This window comes from Zootoca vivipara, chromosome 11, assembly GCF_963506605.1.
Source record: "Zootoca vivipara chromosome 11, rZooViv1.1, whole genome shotgun sequence".
NCBI classification, from domain to species: Eukaryota; Metazoa; Chordata; class Lepidosauria; order Squamata; family Lacertidae; genus Zootoca; species Zootoca vivipara.
This window is the reverse complement of record NC_083286.1, coordinates 55,830,722-55,845,811: the sequence shown is the minus strand read 5'-3', so window position 1 is coordinate 55,845,811 and position 15,090 is coordinate 55,830,722. Positions and strand designations below refer to the sequence as shown.

The 15,090-nt window shown below is 48.2% G+C and overlaps 1 protein-coding gene across 1 annotated transcript in view; it reads right to left on the bottom strand.

Moving 5' to 3' along the window:
* Positions 1-15,090, bottom strand: part of EPG5 (ectopic P-granules 5 autophagy tethering factor) — a 63,573-nt gene that overhangs the window by 44,306 nt on the left and 4,177 nt on the right. Inside the window, exons 3-15 of the mRNA XM_060280379.1 lie at positions 13,289-13,535; positions 12,038-12,174; positions 11,696-11,803; positions 10,943-11,016; positions 8,745-8,853; positions 8,546-8,660; positions 7,566-7,716; positions 6,196-6,351; positions 5,081-5,238; positions 4,217-4,371; positions 3,769-3,909; positions 2,104-2,268; positions 781-900 (exon numbers count right to left, since the gene is read on the bottom strand). Of these exons, the coding sequence (XP_060136362.1) occupies positions 781-900; positions 2,104-2,268; positions 3,769-3,909; positions 4,217-4,371; positions 5,081-5,238; positions 6,196-6,351; positions 7,566-7,716; positions 8,546-8,660; positions 8,745-8,853; positions 10,943-11,016; positions 11,696-11,803; positions 12,038-12,174; positions 13,289-13,535 (1,836 nt within the window). The remainder of the gene's footprint in view (positions 1-780; positions 901-2,103; positions 2,269-3,768; positions 3,910-4,216; positions 4,372-5,080; positions 5,239-6,195; positions 6,352-7,565; positions 7,717-8,545; positions 8,661-8,744; positions 8,854-10,942; positions 11,017-11,695; positions 11,804-12,037; positions 12,175-13,288; positions 13,536-15,090) is intronic.

Sequence of the window (15,090 nt, the reverse complement as noted above, 5' to 3'; positions counted from 1 at the left end):
CAAAGAGAGAGACAGGACTTCTGGTTTGTCTACACCAGGCATCCCCAAACTCGGCCCTCCAGGTGTTTTGGGACTACAATTCCCATCATCCCTGAGCACTGGTCCTGTTAGCTAGGGATGATGGGAGTTGTAGTCCCAAAACATCTGTAGGGCCGCAGTTTGGGGATGCCTGGTCTACACAGCCGCTTTAAGCGGTGCAAAGTCGCTTAGCATTGCTTTAAGCCTCACCGGTAGGGAAGATTGATGGGACTCCAACTCCCATCAGCACACCAGCACTGCTGATGGTCAGGAATGATGTGGGAATTGTAGTCAAGCAAAATCTGCATTGCCCACAGGCTTCCTCGCCCATGCTTTATCGACATTTACGAAAGGGTGGAGGGACCGAGGCAACAATTGCACAACCTTCCATCCAACAGAAGCGCAGGACAGTTTTTAAGCAACGGTTTACAGGAACCCAGCTTGTCGCTGCCTCCCCCAAAGCTAACAGGATTGTACTGTATAAAGAAGTATTATTATATGATGAACACACAAGAAGGATTTGACACTGTGAGCAATAGAAGGGATTAAAGATTACGGCAGTTTTGTTAAGGTTTAAAAGACAGAAGGCAGGGTGCAGCAGGGGGTGATAAATGGAAACACCATGGAAAAGCAGGTGAGAAGTTGGGGGGAAGTTTTTATTATGTATTGAAATTTATGTGTGAATTTTGGCAAACTTAATTTAAAAAACTTCAGGGCGAAAAAGCCAAGCTAACAGGAAGCATTCAAGGAAGGAGGGCATACCTGCTTGATGCTTTCAGAGATGAGCCCGCTGTACGGTTTCTGAGAGAGGTACTTCTGGTAAGCTTCTAAGACCATGAGCGCAACTTCAGCGTGGACCGCTGGGTCGAGATGAAGGCCACCCTGACAATGAATGATGTGCTTATTTCCAAGACATAGGCCTTAAATGTACAACCCTCCCATCACATCACAGTAAACTGTGGTCCCTGGGGCAGGTAAGTTTGTACAAGGGATTGTGGTCTGTCTTAGTCCCAATGAACTGAGGGCTGTTCTTGGCTTACTGAGCAGAGTCCCTTGAAGAGTAACAGCCCCGGCCCTGTTTCCTCTCTGCACTAGCAGGGAGAAGGCAAGGCAACCCAGAAAGGAGCATGCTGACATATAAACAGTGGTGGCTTGCAGAGGAATACCTGATGTCACCACTGTCTGTTTTCAGAGGCCAGGGGTTAATTTACTGCTCATTTGCAATGTGGATAAAAACTAGCCTTTTGTAGAAAGGTAAAATTTGCATTTGTTGCTCCGCCCGTTTCCGCTCTGTCCCCGCCCATCCACTGGCCTCACAAAATTGCCCATAAGAGAATGCAGCCCTCATGTAGAAAAGGGCTCTATGAAATCTGCACAAACCTTCCTATAGACTGAAACCAGGCTTTCCTTTGCTGATGCATTCATTAAAAGATTTTCTTTTGAGTTAGTAACCCTTTTAAAATATAAATAAAGATTATTTTAAAACAAACCAAAAAAAAGTAAAGGTAAAGGGCCCCCTGACCATCAGGTCCAGTCGTGTCCGACTCTGGGGTTGCGGCGCTCATCTCGCGTTATTGGCCAAGGGAGCCGGCGTACAGCTTCCAGGTCATGTGGCCAGCATGACAAAGCCGCTTCTGGCAAACCAGAGCAGCGCACGGAAACACCGTTTACCTTCCCGCCAGAGCAGTATCTATTTATCTACTTGCACTTTGACATGCTTTCGAACTGCTAGGTTGGCAGGAGCTGGGACCGAGCAACGGGAGCTCACCCCGTCGCAGGGATTCGAACCGCCGACCTTCTGATCAGCAAGCCCTAGACTCTGTGGTTTAACCCACAGTGCCACCTGTGTCCCTGATGCATTCATTACGATGTAGCAAAAGCCTGTTTAAAGGAGCTTTTCACTCCTGCACAAGTGTGTGTGTGTTTGTGGGGCAAAGGGTGTCTTCAAAAATGGAGCCTGCCACCTGCAGTCCCTCCCCCCGCCCCGGCCCCCCGCCAAGTACCGGTATTAAAAATAACTGGAAATTTTAATGCATTGTTCAATTCACTGATTAAAAAGCTGCAGCCTTATTTCTCCACACGCACCTGCTCACAGAGTCCCCAGTTCAGCCCTTCCAGGATAATGCAGGCGAGCTTGTTCTCCACTTCGGTGAGGCTGTGATTCAGAAGCCAGTCGCGGATCAGGGCTACCTCGGATGAAGACGGCTTCCAGAGATGCATGGGCAGTTCTTTGAATAAATAAAGAGAAACCTAAGAAGGAAAAGGTGACAGGTATGTCGATGAAGATGCTGGAGTAGAACAACAACCGGGAAAAGATAGACATAACATTTTACGAGAAGAGGAAGAAACACCACAGACAAAATAATTCCCACACACAGGAAGAATAAGGATATAGTTGGAGTGCCTCACTTGTAGTTTTATAAAACACTTAATGTGTCAACACGAATAGAAGTTATTAATATTGCAGTTGTTGTATAAGGGATTATTATTATGACCGGAATGTAATAGAAATTAATGAGATTTTGGAACGCAGAAATAAAGAAAAGCAAAAAACCATCGATTCTAGCATGCAGGGGGCCACCTATATTACATAATTCGGTATTTGAACGATTGGTATTAGTCATTGTATTATAAATTGGTATTGTTATAATGAGGCTGCTATTGGAATGTAATTGAAAACTAATAAAAAATATTGTAATAAAAAAGACCACCTTAAAGGTCCAGTGAAGTCTTTTTCAACACTGTTGGGAGTGAGTAACCTTGCAAAAATAAAGGCTCTTAAAGCAACAGAATGGGAATCTTGGACCCGCTTACACAAGCCTCTGTTGGCATCCATCTATCTCAAGAGACAATGGAGTGTACCTCCGGGGGTGAAGTCAAACTGCTGTGTTAGCAGCACCGAAGTGAGCTCCCCAGGCGCAAGACTGGGCAGTGTGTCTGTAGGTCCTGGGCTGCCCAGACAACAAGACCCGCCTCTCAGCCTCACTGATGGGATCCAAAGGAAAGCAGAGCAAAACGTCTGGCACAAGCTTGGCTGCAGGAGTTGCCGGGAGGTGGCGAACAAGGCACCATCCAACCGTCTCAGGGACTCAGCTCCAGATTTGTGCAGGGTTTACCCCTTAGCCCAGGCATCCCCAAACTTTGGTCCTCCAGATGTTTTGGACTACAGTTCCCATCTTCCCCAACAACTGGTCCTGTTAGCTAGGGATCATGGGAGTTGTAGGCCAAAACATCTGGAGGGCCACAGTTTGGGGATGCCTGCCTTAGCCTTTTATTTTCCAAAATGTATCCTGCATGGCAGCGGAGGTTTAGGATGAGAGTTTTCATTATCCCACATGGGCTACTTTCCCGGGCTGCCGAGTCCCATCTGCCCCTTGGCTCTTATCAACAGTATGGGTTCTATGGCCCTTTGGTCCTCCAAGCTCCTATCTCCAACAAGGCTGTGCGTGTTCTGTGATTCAGAACATGCTTCTAGTCCCTCCTGTTTACCCAGATAAAAGCTGTAAGGTGTGCATTTGGGAGGTAGCAGGCGGTGAAATATCAGGGCATGGGTGAATGAGGTTTCCATCATTCAGAAGGTTAAGCCAAAGGTCCATGCTTTTCCCCTTCTGAACCAGAATAAACGCAAAACAACAGGGCTAGCATACAATTCTGGTGGGAGCATTTTAAGTCGCGGTCTGCACACGGCCAAAGGACATTCTCCATCCAGCTGTGTTCAGCAGCAGCAAAACAGTATGGCGTGGTTCTTACCATGCCGACCTTTTCAATGGTCTCTTTGACTCGGTCCAGAAGAACAGAGATCATGCTGGTGTGGACAGCGGTGATGGCGCCCAGGAGCTCCCGGCCAACCTTTGAGAAAGTCTCCCTTGTGGAAAGGCTGACGTAAGACACCTGGAGAAATACAGCGGTTTTAATTTCATTTTTAACCACTTGCCGGGGGCTTTCCCTGGTAAAACGCCATTTCTCAGCTAACAGCCTTGCTCAACCTCCGACAGACGAATGGCTGGCTGGGACCATGAAAAGGAGGCAGACACACAGCCGTCTCTTGGCACGTTTGGAGCAGAGGCAAGATTCGCACCAGGGGCTGCTTGCTTCGCAGCTCCGCCTCGCAGCTGCAGGGCGGAAGCCACTCACGGGTCAGAGCTTTCCGCCCAACACCGCAGCTCCCTCTCACCCTATCGAACTGCTCCTGGCTCACCTCATAGATCTCCAGCACGATGACTCTGACAAAGTCCTGGTCAGCATCATCGCGCTTCACCTGAGCCATCTGGGCAAACGTCGTCAGCAGGCAGATCTCCTCGGAGCCGTTCATCGACTGGAGATACTTCTCGAAATTCTCCAGGTGGGCTGGGTCTGCCGGTGGCAAAAGAGGGGGCTGGTTTTGTTTCAAGGGCAAAGATCTGAGGGCCTCCTTTTTTTTTATTCTACTCAGCAACAGCCAATGTAGTGAGCTCCAGATATTGTCTGACCGCAACACCCACCGTCCCTGACAAATGGCTGGGGCAGAGGGGAGATTTGCTTTATATCCCACCCATCTGGCTGGGTTTCCGCAGCCACTCTGGGCAGCTTACAGCGCATAAAAAATTGTTAGACATTAAAAATTTCCCAACAAAGTTTTCAGATGTTTTCTAAAAGTCAGATAGTTGTTTATTTCCAAATTGGCTACTGCTGCTGTGTTCTAAACAGACAGGGGCAGGGAGCCTAAATGGCTGCCCATCAAGATCTCTTCCTAGCGGCAAAGAATCAGGGGGTGGAAGCACACAAACGACTGTAAAAAAGGGAAAAAAGAAAAGCCATCTGCCTGAACCCCCAAAGCAGATCTACGCACCAGCCTTCAGAAGGTTACACAGAAGGGAATGTGGCCCTCAGCCCAAAAAAGATTCCCCAATGCTGCCCCACCACCATCACAGCAAGATGGATTCAGGAGGAATCAGAGCTTGCCTGCGTGACCACTTGCTTGGTCCCGGGACACCAGCCCTGACACATGACCACCCAAATATACCAGGCTGAAATCCTGCAAGCAAACACCCAAAGAAAGAAAGGGAGAAGTTCGAGACACTACCACTGAGTCTGTGTTTGCAGTCGGCCAGCTGCACTGCGGCGCATAGCTTCTCCAGGTTCTCACTTTCTGCGCAGTGCATGATGGAGAAGAGCTTCCAGAGCATGTTGCAGGACAGGGTCCCGTACGGCATCTCGGACATAAAGAGCCAGACCCCCAACCTGTTGGGAATGGGAAGACCAAACAGAAATGTTTTGGGCACAGGAACAACAACGATAATAATAATAATTTATTTTTACCCCACGCATCTGGCTTCCAGCAAAATATTATTCTGGCTAGGTTTCCCCAGCCACTCTGGGCGGCTTCCAGCAAAATATTAAAATACAATAATTCATCAAATATTAAAAGCTTCCCTAAACAGGGCTGCCTTCAGATGTCTTCTAAAAGTCAGATAGTTGTTTATCTCTGACATCTTGATGGGCGGGCGTTCCACAGGGTGGGCGCCGCTACTGAGAAGGTCCTCTGCCTGGTTCCCTGTAACTTCACTTCTTGCAGGGAGGGAACCACCAGAAGGCCCTCGGCGCTGGACCTCAGTGTCTGGGCAGAAAGATGGGGGTGGAGACGCTCCTTCAGGTATACTGGACTGAGGCCGTTTAGGGCTTGAAAGGTCAGCACCAACACTTTGAATTGTGCTCGGAAACGTCCTGGGAGCCAATGTAGGTCTTTCAGGACCGGTGTTATGTGGTCCTGGCGGCCACTTCCAGTCACCAGTCTAGCTGCCGCATTCTGAATTAGTTGTAGTTTCTGGGTCACCTTCAAAGGTAGCCCCACACAGAGCGCATTGCAGTAGTCCAAGCAAGAGATAACCAGAGCGTGCACCACTCTGGCAAGACAGTCTGCAGGCAGCTACCCTTGCTGCAAAGATGGAGAGGATTCTCAAGCCACTCACGTTGTCGGCTTTGGCACATCTCTCCTGCAGAGGAAATGCATAACCCTCTAACCTTGTCAATTAACTGCATGCTGAAAAGCTCTGATCAAAGCCATTTCCTTCCATGGCTTGAGGATCTGAGTTCCTGGCTTCTATCGGGTCCCACCTGACTTCACAGCTCTCTTCTCCTTGTTTCCAGCTAGAGGCAGCCTAGACTTCCCCACCCGCAGCATAGCCCCTCATTTCCTACCTTTTCGCTTTCAGGACTTGGAGCACAGCCCTCAGGAAGAGCTCATCAAATTCCACCTGCAGTTTCTCAACAGAGTAAGGGTGCATCTCGTAGCCGTAGCCTTTGGCCTGGCTGGCATACTGAGCCCAGTGGTCACTTACGTAGCAAAGCGTCATCCTAACAGCAGGAGGCGAGAGAGGGGGAACGGGGCGGGGGGGGAACAGGACAATGCGGAAAATCTGAATGTCTACAAATCATTTAAGAACATAAGAAAAGCCTTGCAGCCGGATCAGGCCAATGGTGCACTGTAGTCCGCCCTCCTGCTCTCACGGTGACCAACCATTGTGGACTCTCCTTCCTTGGAGGTTTTTAAGCAAAGGCTGGATGGCCATCCATCGTGGATGCTTGAGCTGAGATTCCTGAAATGCAAAGGATGGCCCTTGGGGGTCCCTGCCAACTCTACGATTTTCTGATTCTGTGATCTGTAAATAATGAGGATGATGCAACAGCTGCTGAACGACACATACAAAAGGCCCCTTTGGAAACCTGTAAAGAACCATAGGGAGCTGTTGCACGGCCCTCAGGCCCCTTCCGACTCTACAATCCTAATGTTTTGATTCTAAAAAAGGCAAAGGACCCCTGGACGGTTAAGTCCAGTCAAAGGCGACTATGTGGTTGTGGTGCTCATCTCGCTTTCAGGCCGAGGGAGCCGGCGTTTGTCCACAGACAGCTTTCCGGGTCATGTGGCCAGCAGGACTAAACCGCTTCTGGTGCAACGGAACACCATGACAGAAACCAGAGCGCACGGAAACGCCGTTTACCTTCCCGCTGTAGCGGTACCTATTTATCTACTTGCACTGGTGTGCTTTCAAACTGCTAGGTGGCAGGAGCTGGGACAGAGCAACAGGAGCTCACCCCGTCACAGGGATTCGAACTGCCAACCTTCCGATTGGCAAGCACAAGAGGCTCAGTGGATTAGACCACAGCGCCACCCGTGTGGACCTGTGCCTAGAAAGCATGGGGCAAAAGGAAAGTGTAGATGAGTCTTGGTGTTGCCCTTGTAGGACTCAGCAGAGAGGAGGATGGGGACGAAGCCAGAATCAGTTGGCTCTGCCTGTTGCTGGATGACACCACCTCCACACCAGGCCCCACAGCACAAAAGGCAAGTTCCCTTGCACACAGATGCTCACCTGACATCTGCTGCTGCACACAAAGATCTATACATCAGGGCGCTAATCTAACGCTGGCAGAAGAACAAAATCGCTCAGGTGTTTCCTTTGGAGCAAAACGGCAATTTCAAAACTGGGATGGGATGCCGAGGCGAGCTGGGCAAACAGCGACCCCCACAATCCCATGGTGGCCAAGAAGGGGCGTCTGCTGCTGCTCCTTACCTGATGAGGTGGCCGATTCGTTTCACAAACTGCCTGTAGCGGGCTCTGTTGAAGGTTTCCAGTCCCACGGCAAGAAGTTCCACTAAAGAGTTTGCAAACGCAAAGACCTTCATCATCTCTTGCGGTGTTGTCTTCTCAGGAACGTAGATGCCTTCGCGACAGATAAAATATATCAGGTGGCAAGGGGGAGAATTAGCATGTTATCAATAAAGTCCTGTTGAAACTGGAATATAGTTCAGACTATGGCAAGTGTGCTGCTGTCATATATATTCCAGCATTTCTTATTTCTCCATTTCATTTCACTTTTAATTTGTATACTGCCTTTCTACATTACTACACACAAGGTAGTTTGCAGCGCCGAAATATACAGCACACCTTGTAATAATCTGATCCAAAACAAAAAGTCATGATAAAACATAACTTTAAAACGGAACGACCGGAATCAAATAAAGTAATATCCAATAATCTATTAGAATATAATAGTACACAGTAAAATTAACTCTCGAAACATCAGCAAATAACAACTAAACTGAAATTCACTCTTAACAATTACAATAAATAATTGCTAAATTAAAAATAACTGCAAGTCATCATGCATAAAATACCACGATACATGCAAAACCGTGTAAAAGGATCAAATTGAGAAACGAAGACACGCCACTTATAAAATTATTATTTAAACAATAAATCTTAACCTCTGTCCTAGTTATAGGTGCCAGTCTTAGTAAACTAGGCTCACTCCTGTTCCCAACCTACTAAGGAGGAACACAGGAAGCTGCCTTGCACAGAGTCCGAATGTTGATTCCTCTTAGTCTACACTGACTGCCAGTGGCTCCTTCAGGGTTTCAGACAGGGGTCTTTCTCCCCAGGCCTATGTGGAGATTGAACCTGAGGACTATCCCTCTATACCAGCTCCTTCAGTTGACATTCCACACCGTATCCATACTGCCCGATGCACATCCCTTGGGGACTTCGCTCACCTTTAGAATCAAACCCGAGGATGTGCTGGAAGAGTTCGTGAAAGGGGAACTGGGACAGAAGCGCGATCAAGTCGTCTTCCAGGAGGAGGACCCAGCTAGTCTCAGAATCTTCGTCCTAGGACAAAAGACACCACTGCGTCAAGAGGCTGCATTTCCCGCTGTCCCGTAAGTGCACAGCGCCCTCTCTCTTAAAAGGTACCTCTTCTCCTCCTTCATCCACCAGAGTCCAGTTCCCAGATTCCTGCCCGGATGAGGAAGACGCCTTCTGTTCGCTCGGTTTCATGTGGCACATGAACTCCGCTCGATTTCTGCAAATCGCAAAATGCAGCAGGCCGTGAAAATTGGATCAAAGAGACCAAAAGAGGGGGAGGAGGTTCTGTCCTTGCGGACTAGCGTTCTAAGGAGGGGCAAGGGAGAGGGGAGAGCAAAGCCAGGAGTTATCGATTGCTTCAGCGCCCCCCTCTTGCAGCTGACCCAACTGCAAACACCAGCAGGCCGAAAGGGAAGATGAGTCACAAGGAATGGGCTTCTCTTGCGCTTGATCCAGAAGCAGCGGTTAGGGCAGAATTCTGCAGCGCGATGGCTGGCAGGTGTGAGGCCTTGTGAGCATAAAGCACCTGTGCTCAGAAATCTGCACTGTTTGTTGATTTGCTACTGGACCAGGTTCAAGTGCTACTGTTAGTATACAAAACCCTTAACAGTTTCCAATAGACCGGAAAAGACTTTTTAGGTATGTGACAACAGCTGCATGGATGTTACTAGCCCAAAGATGGAAAGAAGAAATAATCCCAACTAGGCTAGGGAAGAACGGCAAGCCAAGCTGCTGGACTATGCCAAAATGGGGGAAATTTACAATTTACCTAAGAGACCATTGTAAGCAAATTAAAACTTCAGCTGGACTTTAAGACTCACTTGTAATGTGACGGAAACTATGGACAATTTGGGGAAATAGGAACTGTGGAGAACAGAATGAAATGTAGTTTTAAATACAACAACAACAACAACAACAACAACAACAACAACAACAACAACAACAATTTATTATTTATACCCCGCCCGTCTGGCTGGGTTTCCCCAGCCACTCTGGGTGGCTTCCAACAGAATATTAAAATACAATAATCTATTAAACATTAAAAGCTTCCCTAAACAGGGCTGCCTTCAGATGTCTCCTAAAAGTCTGGTAGTTGTTTTTCTCTTTGACATCTGATGGGAGGGCGTTCTACAGGGCGGGTGCCACTACCGAGAAGGCCCTCTGCCTGGTTCCCTGCAACTTGGCTTCTCGCAGCGAGGGAACCACCAGAAGGCCCTCAGCACTGGACCCATGTAGGGAATGGGGAGAAGTAAGGAGATTCAGAGAATCTCACGAGACGATTATACAAACTTTTCGTTTGTAAATATGTATTGGTAAAAAAAAAAGCAAAATTGGGGGGGGGGCAATTTGGGGCCATTTTTCCTATCACCCTACCCCATAGGTGTCCACCTGATCGCTTCGATCAGTGGAACTGGCACTATGCCAGATGCCACATTAAGACCCGTTTTGCATTTTTAAGAACTTGATCTTTAAGCCTGGCAAAACCTCCACTTTGGAACTCCCTGCCTATTGATATCAGGCACTGTGCTCTTTTGGGATCCTGCTAAATACACTTTGGTTTAGGCAAGCCTACCCAGATGTTTAGAAAGTTGATGTGAGTCTTAATGGCTTTTCAACCTATTGTTATTTAAACTTTCCAAATGTCTTGCCTTATTTCCGTTAATTCCTCTTAGTGATTTTTTTTTTGCCTTATCTTTTTTGTTAACCGCTTTGAGGTTTGCTGCTGTTGTTTTTTTACAATCAAGTGGTAACTACGTTTTATGAAATAAACAAACAAGGCAGCTGTCAGGAGCAACAAGACACGGTTGCTGGATGGGAGTGAAAAAAGGTAAGAGGACCAGAGGATGGATGAAAGGAATGTGGGTCTAAGGGAAGGTGGGATGGAGCCTGGTTCAGAGAAGGCTAAAGAACAGAGGACGCCAAAGGAGGAAGAAGGAAGTCAAGTTATACAAAGAGGAGAAGGCAGGGCAGCAAATGCCCTGTGTGGCTTTGGGACTGACTTGCGCACTGGGTACAGAACCAGTAAGATAAATCCTGTGATGAGGAGGATCCAGCTCTTTCTCAGAAGCTAGGGATTTGTCAGGAATGCTCAGAGCATGCTCTGAAGACTCTTATTACAAGGGGAACATCGCAAACTGTCCTGTATAAATCCAGTTTGACATTTTGTGGGTAGCTATGAGGTTACCTGCACAGGGGAAAATAACTTTTTTTGCTTGGGTTTTGGAGCACATCTTCCCTGCACAGTGCTAAGCAGGATAACACCCCTAGCACCGCGGAGAGGAAGTGAGGCTCTTTTGTATACTTACTTGGCAGGAGACATCAGCAAAGCAAGGGACTGCATGAAGTGAAAGAGCCCCGAGGGGTTATCCAAAATCCGAATCTGAAAGCAAACAAGAAATTGAATGAGGGATTTAAAAAAAAAGAAAAAGTGCTACTCAAACTCAGGTGTCTGGGAAATCAAGATCAAAATGCAACCGACACATCCAATTTATGGAGATGCAGGTGGGGAAACGGTTTCCACAAGAGCCGAGGTGAGATGCTCAAAGGCAGATAAACACAAAACGAGCTCTGAGAGATTAGAATATGCAGGAAAATATGTTGGTGCAGCCCATCCCAGACTGCGTCATTTCAGACCTCAGGTAGAGAGAATTCTACTTTTAATGCTCCCTAAGATGAAACACACCAGCCTGTGAAAACAAGCATGTAAAGGGGCAAGAGAAGGCTAAACTGCTTTTCCCTTTTAAAAAAAGGCTAGCCTTTGCACATTCAAATTTCAAACATGCTGGTATTACCGCTCTTCATCCGAGGATCACCCCCTGACCATCTATAATGGTATAGCCCTAGAACAATGACATTTGTCCTCCTGCCCCCCCCCCTTTAAAAGGTTTCACTCATCTGCAAACTGTAACCCCCTTTGTGGTTTGGCACCTCAGTTTGGGGCATTCTGTGGGACAAGCCCTCCCACACCTGCCTCCCAAAGTGGAACTAACTGCCCAAGTGACAGCGAGATCTGGGTCCCCAGGACATCCCCATAAGAAGGAAAGATTAAACATCCACACCTGAATGAAAGGAACAGCCCACTTGCTAACTCCGGCTGGGCAGCGGAGGATGTGGTTTAAGAGGAAAATGTGGTCCCCTGGACAGCCAACCTTTTGCAAGACGGACACCTGGAGCGACAGGAGACAATTTTAAAGGCAGTTAAGGGAGGGAAGGACTGCAAAGCCAGAGTTAAGACACATCTCTTAAAATCGAAACATACTGAAAGCTCCCCATTCCAGACCCTCTTCTCCTTGCATTGCTATTCTTGACTTCCTTTTGCTAGGTCAATTGGGGAATAGTATAGATATAAGGATTGCCCTAGGACCAGATTTAGGGTAGATCTGACTCGCTCTGTTTCTCACCAGCCTCTGCAGCCAGGAGAGCACGTCGCTCTCAAACTGAGGATCCTCAACGACCCTGCGTGTGAAACTGAAAAGGACACTGATGCATTCCTTCAAGGGACCCACATCCAAGGAAACATTTTCAGTCTGTTTAAGAACTGCAAATGAGGAGAGAAGAAAAAGGATTAAACAACCTCATAGTTGGGGTGAAATAATGCAGAGTTCTTGGACAGTGTTCTCGAAGCTACGAACATGTGTTTGACCAAACTGCGGGAGGCAGTGCAAGACAGGAGTGCCTGCCGTGCTATGGTCCATGGGGTCACGAAGAGTCGGACACCACTAAACAACAATGGAGAGTACTGGACATTTGCTAGGAAGCCTGCACTGGGTTTGAAACCTTGCCTAGCCATGAGGAGGCCTGCGCCGAGTGGCCGCTTCTTATTGATGGACTGATTTCATTTATATTCCAGCTTTTCTCCACAAAAGATGGGGTGGCCCACACAGTTCTCCCCCTCCTCGTTTAATCCCCACCATAACCCTATGAGGTCGGTTAGGGTAAGGCTAGCGAGGGGAGAAGCCGCCCAGAGTGTCCAGGGCAGCCCAGCCAGATGGGCGGGGTACAAACAATAAAAGTATTTAAATTGTTACAAGGTCACCCAGTGAGCTTCATGGCAGAGTGGGGATCTGAACCCTGGTCTCCCAGGTCCTGGTCTGACTCTGGCAGTTGTAAAGGGGTGGGAATGGGATAACCGTCACCCCACTGGGGGATTTGGGGGCAGAAGTCGTACCTTCTGGAACGGATTACGTTCAAGAACCAAGGTACGACTGCAGTCCCCCTCCTTCGCTAGAGAGAGCACACAATTGCAGGGTTGCATGCGCACACATGGATGTTCTCAGCAGCCACACACTACTGCCTATGTGCCCAGAGCATGAGAAGCTGCAAAACAGGATCCCCGCCTCCATTTTCACAAAGGGGTTCTATGTCAACACCCCAATACGTATGTCACAGCCCCTTCTCTCACACACTGTGTGGATAGTGAGGGCAGGGTGAGCAAAAATAGCCCCACAAACCCATCGTGCATTGCCAGAACGTACAAGAGGGTAGTCTGAACCTCCCTAGAATCAAGCACGTCAAATGAGTGAATGTGCTTCGCTCGCGTGATTTATGCAGGTTGCAGAACGGGAGCGGGATTCTGCCGCTTTCCGCACACAGCGTCCCTGATGCTCCCTGCCCATGGGGAGTTAATTGGAATATAACTCGGATACACACACCTGGTGGCGGCTGCTGCTGAATGCCCACAGACCTCAGCGAGGAAGAGCGGCTGAGAAGCCGGTAGATGTAAGACTCCACCTGCAGGCGGGACAACACAGACGTGTACAAGTGCAAGGCCAGCGTCTGGTGCACCTGCTCAGCCTGGGCTTCAAAGAGCCTCTTCAGGTCGCCCAAAGCACCTTCGTTCATCTCGACCGTCTGGTAGCGATGGTGGCCGTACACTTTGCACTGATCAGCACAGACGCCCTGCAAAGGACGCAATAAAGTTGCATGTTCAAAATGAGGAGTTAAGGCCGTCCTTTTAATAATTTTAAGTTAAGCGACCTTGTTGCACAATTCGATCTCCTAACATGACTTTTTCAATGTATTGTGGCATTTTGGGTATCACAAGTTTTTACTAATTATGGTGATTGCAACTGCTGAGAGTGAATTTCTCTACAATTATTTGTTGAAATTCTGAGAGTTAATTTTGTTGTGCGCTATTATACCCTGATGGGTCACTACATATTACTTTATTTGATAGGTTAAGAACCCTAATTTTTTTATTATTGATTTATTTGTACCGGATCAGTTTGCTATTAAGATGTGTGGCCTTGTATATTTTGTCGATTTCACAGGTCGCGAACCGCCCTGTGTATAATAATATAGAAAGGCACATTTATTTAACTGTGTTTATATCCCAGATTTCTCTCCAGAGAAACACACAGTTCTGGCCCTCCTCATTTAACTAAACCCCAGAACAACAACCCTGTGAGGTTGGCTAGGCTGACAGGCAGCAACTGGTCCAGTGGGGATTCAAACCCTGGTCTCCGAGGTCTTAGTCTGACACTCTAACCCAGTGTTTCCCAAACTTGGGACTCCAGCTTTTGGGGGGAGTACAACTCCTATCATCCGTAGCTAGGAGAACCAGTGGTCAGCTTGGTTGGGAACCATAGTCCAAAAACAGCTGGAGACCCAAGTTTGGGAAACACTTCTGTAAAAAAGGTAAGAAAAGGTAAAGGACCCCTGGATGGTTAAGTCCAGTTAAAGGTGACTATGGGGTTGTGGCGCTCATCTCGCTTTCAGGCCAAGGGAGCTGGTGTTTGTCCACAGACAGCTTTCCAGGTCATCTGGCCAGCTTCTAAACCTAAACCGCTTCTGGAACACCGTGACGGAAACCAGATCGCACGGAAATGCAGTTTACCTTCCCGCCTCAGTGGTACCTATTTATCTACTTGCACTGGTGTGCTTTCGAACTGCTACGTTGGCAGGAGCTGGGACAAAACAACAGGAGCTCACTCGTGGGTATTCGAACCACTGACCTTCCGATCGGCAAGCCCAAGAGGCTCAGTGGTTTAGACCACAGCGCCACCTGCGTCCCATGCCACTAACCACTACGCCACACTGGATCTCTGATTTTTTATAAAATGTTACATCTCCGGAGGGCTGACCCACCTGATTTTCCACGAACGTATGGTGGACGCAGGTGGCGCTGTGGGTTAAACCAAGGAGCCTAGGGCTTGCTGATCAGAAGGTCGGCGGTTTGAACCCCGCGACGGGGTGAGCTCGGTCCCAGCTCCTGCCAACCTAGCAGTTCAAAAGCACATCAAAGTGCAAGTAGATAAATAGGTACCGCTACAGCGAGAAGGTAAACAGTGTTTCCGTGTGCTGCTCTGGTTCGCCAGAAGCAGCTTTGTCATGCTGGCCACATGACCTGGAAGCTGTACGCCGGCTCCCTCAGCCAATAATGCGAGATGAGCGCTGCAACCCCAGAGTCATGACTGCACCTAATGGTCAGGGGTCCCTTTACCTTTACCTTTTA